Here is a 9,723-nt window from a genome sequence, read left to right as displayed (position 1 = left end):
GTCAGTATCTCTATGAGGATTAGTTTGATCTCTGTATCAACTAGATTATTTATGTCTGTTTTGTAAAGTCTTTTTGATGAGGTTTTATCTGTTCAATAATTTGAAACATACTCTTCTATCTCCTTACTTTGCTTGACTGTCTGTGTTTGTCTGTACATCAGATGAAACCGCTATCTCTCCCAGTCTTGAAGGCGTGGCCTTGTGTAGATGATGTGTGAGGTCTAGAAGTGCCATGCCTCCAGGTCACCGGAGCCAAGGGGCATCCCTCGTGTCATCTGTGTGAGATACCCATCTGTGATGGGGCCACTACGTCTGTGTAAGTGGGGCAGCGCACAGGGTACTCCACTAACTGGCTGAGGCATGGCCACAGCTTAAGGCTTAACCGACCCTAGAAGGATCTTTTTTAGCTGCTTTCTTCCTTGGTTCTTCATTGGTAAACATGTATTTGGTCTACAGTTAGATTTTTGCTCTTATGGAACCACCAGTCTCCTTTTAATTGCTTATCACCAAATATTTTTAAGCTTGAATTTCACTTAAGCTTGAATTTCCTACACATTTTCCCAGAAAGAATCAGTGCACATGTAGAGAGCTGTAGAGCCCTCTGTTACCACGGTACACCTTTTGTTCTAGGCAAAACCTGCATTCATCTGTTCTGAAACTGGAGCACAATAGTGGCCCAGTTAGCTCAGAATGACACTCCTACTTTAGGAGAAGGTTTCTGAGGGAGGTCACTAGCCTATGGTGTTCAGAGCATAAAATTTCTATCCTTGGAGAGAACCGGAGCAGCTGAAATGGGGACCCAATACTCCTGGCCTGGTATGCTTAGGGTAGAGCTTTTAAAAAAGATTGGGGGTTGGATAGAGATCACCAGACATTTTAGGTACTCTTGCCTTGATTAGACTTTCTTCAACATGGAGCTTGAGGGGACAATTAATGTTTGCAGCAGCTACAATGAAGGGGATTGCTTGTACCATCTTTTTTAGGTGGCGACCTTTGATTGTGACCCAGAGACAGAGGGATCTATGTGTTCCTGCCTGCACTTGCCTGCCTGCACTTTCAGCTCTGCTGGGAGGAGAGAGGGCAGCGAGGGAGTGGGTCCTGCTCAAATGCCATAGAGTCTCACTCTTCCTGAGATTTAGTAGATTTTGTTGGGTAAATTTTTTTTGTTTGTTCTTTATTTATTTCTGTATATTCCCTGGTAATCTCTTCAAGTCAAATATATATTTACTATGAGATCTAAGAATCACAAGCCTCAAAAATTCAGCAAAGATAAAGGAAACAAACTAGGCAAACACATATGAACACTTATATCAGCTGTATTCACAATATCTAAAAGCTTAACAAACATCAATTGCCAATTTAAGAGTGCATAAAAATTGGTATACATGTGCAATGGAAATTGGAATATTATATATGACAAACCAAATCTCAGAATCAATTTACTCAGTGAAGAAGCCTGAGAGAAAAGAGTGCATGCTATATGACTCCATTATAAAACAGCCAAAGCACTGGTTATCTAGAAATGGGTTTGGAAGGAAGCATGACCTGAAAAGAGGCAAAATCAACCTTTGGGAAATGAAGGAAATGTTCTGTATCTTGAAGATGTGGTGTTTTTATTGACACCAAAACTCACAGAGTTGTTCACTTTAAACACATACTGTTTATTTCACACAAATTCTTCTGGAGTAATGTGTTTTTTAAAAAAATAATGAGCATATCTTTTTTAGATCCAAGAACTTGCATTTTTGAGCAATGATTCAGAAATATCTTTTTTTTTTAAAAAAGGTTTAATTTTCACTTGAAAAATAGAAAGATACTCAAGAAAATAGAAAACTTATTTATGTGTGTTTATTATATATTTATTATGAGTTATAATAAAAATGTTATCATTAATAATTAACAATTTATTTAGATATCTCTTATATAAAAACAGAATAATAAAAGAGGCAAAATTTTTAAATGTAATTCTTGATAGTGTAGCAGCAACTGAGTGAGGATTCAATACCATGAACTCTACCATTTAACTTAATAAAATTGACTAGTTATGACTCTACAATCAGCTATAACTAAAAATGTAATGGGATGTCACAAGATGAGATTAAAGACATAAGAATGTTTTAGATAAAAGTGCTCTTCAGTTTATTTAGGCATATTATACTAGCACTCTTTTGCATGTGAAATATAGAATTTTTCATGCAACACTATGAGTCCTATAATGGAACAAGCCTTCAAAGAATGAAACTCCTAATTCTTTTCAGTTCCACCTCAGCTAAATCTGAAGCACAGAGTCTTTGCCTGTTAGACATTACTGTCATCATTATATTAAACTGAGAAACAGGAGTTTCTGCAAAGTAAAGACAGTTGACTATGGAGCACATAAGCAAAACCTGAATTAGAAAGCTCAGTCTGACCTGACATTATTTTCTTAACTCTTAATCGTTAACTATTATTACTCATATTTTCCTCCTCATTTTGTGAGGCAGAATTTCTTCAGAGATGCTCAACGTTTAGAAGTCATTTTTCACTTCCACCTATTTCTTGTTTTATCAACCATTAATCAGTATTCAGTTTAGTTTAGCTATAATTTTAAAGGTATTCCTTCTCATCACCATCTTGTGTAAGACTCATCCTTAAAGACACCAGAATCTCTTACTTGAACAATCACACATTTTCTGTGATTATCTTCTTCCATGAATATTTATCTACTGCAAGTTACCAATGTGATTTTTAGAAAATGGCTCTTAGAACACACCCTATCTTAAAAAAAATTTCCCAGTGCTGCCTGCAGAAAAAAGTCATTTATATCATCATCTGTAGAAGCTGCTCTCTTTGTAATTTCTACATATGCCTTTATTCACTGGGTTTACCATATGACTGTATTTTCCCCCAATTAGTGTGATCTCAACTACAGAAATTACTTACACCTAGAAATTTTTATAGGCAGAGAGTACATTAAAATTCAATAAATATTAATTTGATGAATGAATTCTCACTGTCATATATAACAAAATATGAATTATCTTTACTCATTTATTTTTATTAGTTTTCTTGTGAAAAAGGAGAATTTTCAAAAATAATTTATCAGCTTAGTAGATATTCAAATGAAGGGAGAAATAACAATGATTTAACTCACAGAACCATGAGCTAAATGCACCATTCATTTAGCCATTTGGCAACTGTTAATCACTCAGTCATGTCCAACTCTTTGTGACCGTATGGACTGTAGCCTGTCAGGCTCCTCTGTCCATGGAATTCTCCAGGCAAGAATACTGGAGTGGGTTGTCATTCCCTTCTCCATTGAGTGCTACTTACATTTCACATTTCAGACTCTATGTACTAGAATCAGACTATCTGATTCTCTCACTAGACATACACAAAGATTTCTTCATTATTTTGTTCTGTCTTGCTAAATACATCAGATTGTATTACCTCTACCAAGTAAACATATATCCACATAAAATATGTTACTGACTCAAGATAAACAATACATCCCAAACAGTAATTTCAGAGTTTGGAGTAAAATTGGCATACGGACTTCCTAAAAACAAATTACAATGTAATCATGATCATTATATGAAATGAAGATGAACATGAAATGAAGTACAGAGAAAGTAATTTCATTCCAAAATCAACAGCCTGACAGAACATAGTCCAAATGTATTCTTTGGCCGGAAGTATATAGAATTCAAACAAATAGTCTCTAAGAGTAATGGGTACATTTCTCTTTTTTTTTTTTGAATCAGTCCTTACCCAGGTTGTTATAAAACTTGGTGCTTTCAGTTATATTACATTTACTTACTTCTATTTTCAGTTAATACAGAATTAAATAAAAATAGTTTCTTGCCCAGGATTCTCCTCAGAGCTTCTTTGACATCTTTGTTTCTCAGAGAGTAAATCAGAGGATTCAGCATGGGAGTGAGCAGGGTGTAACACAAGGAGGCCACTTTACTCAGCTCAGGAAATCTGTCAGGGATAACATACATAAAAGTGATGGCCCCATACAGGACGCTCACGACTCCCAGGTGGGAGCTGCAAGTGGAGAAGGCTTTCTGACGCCCCTCAGTGGAGCGTATTTTTAGAACTGTGGATACTATATATATATAAGACACAATAATGACGATTATGGTAGGCAAAATGATAATGCTGCATAAGAAAAAGGATACCACATTAGGAATGTAGAGATCAGAACAAGAAATCCTCTGAAGTGGACGGTAATCACAGTAAAAGTGGTCAATGGCCCGAGAAGCACAAAAGGATAAAGTAAATGTCATGCTGGTCACAAGAACTGAGCTGATACAGCCACAAAAATAGGAACCAGCCACCAACTGAACACAGAGACGTGTTGACATCTGGACCGTGTAGAGGAGTGGGTTGCAGATGGCAATGAAGCGGTCATAAGCCATGACTGCCAGGAGAAACCCCTCAGTCACAATGAAGAGGGCAAAGAGAAAGAGCTGGGTCACACAGCCTGCAAAGGAGATGGACTTGCTCTCAGACCAGAAGTTGATCATAGTCTTGGGTGCAATAACAGAAGAATAGAAGAGATCAACGAAGGACAGGTTACCTAAGAAGAAATACATTGGTGTGTTCAGCTGGGGATCAGTCATTATAATGACCATCATGCCAACGTTCCCTAGAAGGATCATGGCATAGACAAGCAGAAAAAGCAGGAAGAGCAGAATGTGGAGCTCTGGGAGGACCCTGAAGCCGACAAGAATGAAATCGGTCACTTCTGAGTGGTTGCTTGTTCCCCTGTCGCCCATGGTCGAAAGCTGCTGAGAGGCACAAGGCAAAATAAATGAAATTGTGGCTTTGATTCTAGTGCTATCAATACTCGCTAGGTGTAAAATTAAATTATTTGCAGTTTAATGAGATATTGCATACAAATAAATTTTAATGTCAGGAAGATGCCAGAATTTGAAGTAGATTTCATTAGGCTTCTTAAACTGTTATTCTATTAAACAGCAAAAGATGTTCTTTGGTTATTTTATTAAATCATATGTGGCATGGATTTCTGCAAGAAATTGGCATATTTTATTGCCTAAAACTACTTACATTCTAAATTTCTACTCAGTGTGTTTATAGGTAAGAGATTTTCTTCATTTAAAATAGCAGTATTTCATATTATCTAACATAGGAGCAATTAATCTAACCTTTAAGATAGTATTTATAACCATTATGATTGCTACATCAGTGTTTTGACTCATTGCATGACAGTAGTAAATATATAAAAGTATTTTCACCTTATTTTAGCTCAATATATGTAGTTTTCCTTATTGTAGCCATCTTTGAAAACAAAATAAAAATAGTTGTTATTGGTATGTTAATAACATACAAAAATGACACTTAGAGGATAAAGTTCTCCAAAGCTATTTTGAAACAGTATTCTTTTCTCAGGTCAAAGCCATTATCCCAAATATACACATATTTTTGGTAACATTATAAATACTTCTTTTCCATTAATAGTCAATTAAAAAATCATAATCCTTTAGCCCTCTTTTTGAAGCAGAGAGTAGGTAGCAAATATTCCAGTTCTTATAGTGCAATGAATTACTTTCTACCAAGGCTCCATCAATTTAAGAGATCTCACTATTTAAACAGTGCAAGTAAACTTCACTGACTTCCAGACAGGAAAATTCCTTTCCTAAATTCTGCTCTACTGGATGTGTCTTAAGATAAAGATAAGTGGGTAATTACAGTTATTTAAAGCCCACAGCAGGTTGTATTGTCCAGAGTCCATGATCACGAGCTAGAGTATCAACAGTGATGTTTATGATGTCCTTAGTTATTTATAAGCCTATGAAACCTTCCTCAGGATATTTCAGCACTGAGGTTTTACTCATCCCCTGTGATGGATTCCACTGGGACAGGAGTAGCCGTAAAGAACCTGCCTGCTAATGCAGGAGACATAAGTGACACGGGTTCAATCCCTGGGTCAGGAAGATCCCCTGGAGAAGGTCACGGCAACCTACTCTAGTATTCATGCCTGGAGAATCCTATTGACAGAGGATCCTGGTGGGATACAGTCCACAGGGTCTCAAAGAGTTGGACACGACTGAAGTGACTTGGCACATACACAATTGTAAAGTCAATTATGGTGACATAAGTGCAGACTCTTGGGCTATTGTCTATGAGGACTTAAGTAACCTTAGGTACGAACAAATGGTCTAATAATAGTTAAAAGCAAGGGACTTTCCCTTCTCTAGTTGTGTATATCCTTTGGGAAAGACTTCTGGACTTTATTTTCTTCACTGACAAAGAAAAACTTTCCGGTATTATCCCATACATATTCACAGACATAGAAAAGAGATTTAAAAGTTTGTACTATATGAAACAAGTTTTAGATAAATATATCTTAAACTCTGTAGTAAATTATTCTTGCTATTTTAAAAAGAGAAAAATTCACTTGAAGTTATGATTGTCTGTATTTCTTGATTTAGCTATAATTTATGATATGACAAATGCCCTCTAAACCACAAATTCAAAGTCAGATAATGGTTGCTGATTCTGTTCTCCTATAATTAAATACCCAACAGAAAATATACTGGAGGAAACGAGCATTCAATTAAATTATCTTTATATCTTTAGTAAAATATTTATGAGATTAGAATCTTTATTTAAAAATTCCTTCAAAACTACAATGTGATTAAAAGACTACATTAAAATCACAGACATACTACTCTATTTAATAAGTCAAATTTGATAATGTCACTTTCTTAAATATTTTAAGTCAATTTTCATATTATTTTTTAAAAAATCAGTTTTAAAATTAAAAAATGTGTTTAGAGTTTATCTGGGTTTCTTAAGTGTATAGGGAGCCAAAATGATGTGAGACCAGATACTCTCTTTATTACAAGTGAATATTAGTAAAAGTTTAATCAGTTTAGGCTTCCCTGGAGGCTCAATTGGAAAAGAATCCGCCTGTAATGCAGGAGACCTGGGTTCAGTCCCTGGTTTGGGAAGATCCCCTGGAGGAGACATGGCAAGCCACTCTGGTATTCTTACCTGGAGAATCCCCATGGACAGAGGAGCCTAGTGGGCTACAGTCCATGGGGTGGCAAAGAGTTGGACGTGACTGAGCAACTAAGCACAATCAGTTTAGGAAGAGAAGGTACTTTAGAAATTTTAAACAGGAAAAAACTAACTAAGGTTAGCTAAGGCTTATTGGTCATCTGGAAAAGGTCAGTTATCATTCTAATCCCAAAGAAAGGCAATGCCAAAGAATGCTCAAACTACTGTGCAGTTGCACTCATCTCACATGCTAGTAAAGTATTGCTCAAAACTCTCCAAGTCAGGCTTCAACAGTATGTGAACCATGAACTTCTAGATGTTCAAGCCAGATTTAGAAAAGGCAGAGGAACCACAGATCAAATTGCCAACATCTGCTGGATCATCGAAAAAGCAAGAGAGCTCCAAAAAAATATCTACTTCTGCTCTATTGATTATGCAAAAACCTTTTTATTGTGTGTATCACAACAAAATGGAAAATTCCTCAAGAGATGGGAATATCAGACCACCTGACCTGCTTCTTGAGAAATCTGTATGCAGGTCAGGAACCAACAGGCAGAACTGGACATGGAACAACAAACTGGTCCAAATAGGAAAAGGAGAATGTCAAGGCTGTATATTGTCACCCTGCTTATTTAACTTGTATGCAGAGTACATCATGAGAAATGCTGGGCTGGATGAACTACAAGCTGGAATCAAGATTGAATCAAGATTGCTGGGAGAAATATGAATAACCTCATATATGCAGATGACACCACCTTTTTATGGCAGAAATTGAAAAGGAACTTTAGTCTAAAGAGGCTCCTTTTTAGAGCCTCTTGATGAAAGTGAAAGAGGAGAGGGAAAAAGTTGGCTTAAAGCTCAACATTCAGAAAACTAAGACCATGGCATCTGGTCCCATCACTTCATGGCAAATAGATGGGGAAACAATGGAAACAGTGACAGACTTAATTTTGGGGGGGCTCCAAAATCACTGCAGATGGTGACTGCAGCCATGAAATTAAAACACACTTACTCCTTGGAAGGAAAGTTATGACCAACCTAGACAGCTTATTAAAAAGCAGAGACACTACTTTGCCAACAAAGATCCATCTAATCGAGCTTATGGTTTTTCCAGTAGTCATGTATGGATGTGAGAGTTGGACTATAAAGAAAGCTGAGCACAGAAGAATGGATGCTTTTGAATTGTGGTGTTGGAGAAGACTCTTGTGAGTCCCTTGGACTGCAAGGAGATCCAACCAGTCCATCCTAAAGGAGATCAGTCCTTGATATTCATTGGAAGGACTGATATTGAAGCTGAAACTTCAATACTTTGACGACTTGATGCAAAGAACTGACTCACTGGAAAAGACCGTCATGCTGGGAATGATTGAAGGTGGGAGGAGAAGGGGACAACAGAGGATGAGATGGTTGGATGACATCGCCAACTCAATGGACATAAGTTTGAGTAAGCTCCAGTAGTTGGTGATGGACAGGGAGACCTGGCATGCTGCAGTCCATGGTGTCACAAAGAGTTGGTCACGACTGAGCGACTGAACTGAACTGAACTGAACAGATTGGTCATCTGTATGTTTTTTTGAAAAATGGCTATTCAGGTCCTCTGTCTGCTTTTTAATCAAGTTGTCTTTTTCTTTTTCTTTTTCTTTTGCTTGAAGTTGAATGGCATGAGTTTTTTTGTGTTTTGGATATTATCCTTTTATCAGATATACTCTTCACAAATATTGTCTCTTTTTCAGTAGGCTGCCCTTTCATTATATTGATAGTTTCCTTCATTCTTTAAGCGATTTTTGTCTTGATGTAGTCTCGTTTGTTTATTTTTACTTTTGTTACCCTTGCCAGTGGAGACACATCAAAAATATGTTGCGTAGACTGAGGTAAAAGAACAAACTGTCTATGACTTCTTCCAAGAATTTTATGGTTTCAGATCCTTTTAAAGTTTTAAGTCCAATTCAATTTATTTTTGTATATGGTATGAGGAAGTAAAGCAATATGATTCTTTTGCATGTAGCTATGCAGATTTCTTGGAGAAGGCAATGGCAACCCACTCCAGTACTCTTGCCTGGAAAATCCCAAGGATGGAGGAGCCTGGTAGGCTGAAGTCCATGGGGTCTCTAGGAGTCGGACACGGCTGAGCGACTTCACTCTCCCTTTTCACTTTCATGCATTGGAGAAGGAAATGGCAACTCACTCTAGTATTCTTGCCTGGAGAATCCCAGGGATGGGGGAGCCTCTTGGGCTGCTGTCTATGGGATTGCACAGAGTCGGACACGGCTGACGGCGACTTAGCAGCAGCAGCATGCGGGTTTCTCAACACCATCTATCGAAGAATCTGCCTTCTCCCCATTGTGTATTCTTGCCTCCTTTATTGTAGATTAATTGACATATAAACCTGGATTTACTTCTGGGCTTTTTATTCTGTTCCATTGACGGATGTGTCTATTTTTGTGCCAGTACTATACTGTTTTGATTACTTACCTCCGTAGTATAGATTGAAATAAATGATCACAACATTTCCAGTTTGTCCTTCTCCTTAAGATAATTTTGGCAATTTGGGAACTTTTATGAATGTGCTTTCATACAAATTTTAGAACTACTTTAGAACTACTGTTGTATCCTTTTTAAATATACCATTAGCATTTAAATAGGGATTGTACTGGATCTGTAGGTTTTCTTGTTTAGAATGATCATTTTAACACATTAATTCTTCCGATCTGT

The 9,723-nt window shown here is 37.0% G+C and overlaps 1 protein-coding gene across 1 annotated transcript; it reads right to left on the bottom strand.

The window, feature by feature from the left end:
- Positions 1 to 3,791: 3,791 nt before the first annotated feature.
- On the bottom strand, positions 3,792 to 4,763 carry LOC136163280 (olfactory receptor 9K2-like). The gene has a single exon (XM_065927754.1). It carries the CDS (start codon positions 4,761 to 4,763, stop codon positions 3,792 to 3,794), a length of 972 nt encoding a protein of 323 aa, XP_065783826.1.
- Between the last annotated feature and the right edge of the window lie 4,960 nt (positions 4,764 to 9,723).

Source organism: Muntiacus reevesi, chromosome 1 (assembly GCF_963930625.1).
Source record: "Muntiacus reevesi chromosome 1, mMunRee1.1, whole genome shotgun sequence".
Classification (NCBI taxonomy): Eukaryota; Metazoa; Chordata; class Mammalia; order Artiodactyla; family Cervidae; genus Muntiacus; species Muntiacus reevesi.
This window is presented reverse-complemented; position numbering and strand designations above follow the sequence as displayed.

Excerpts from the sequence above, each read along its gene's own strand:
- LOC136163280 (XM_065927754.1), bottom strand. The coding sequence starts at position 4,763 with ATGGGCGACAGGGGAACAAGCAACCACTCAGAAGTGACCGATTTCATT.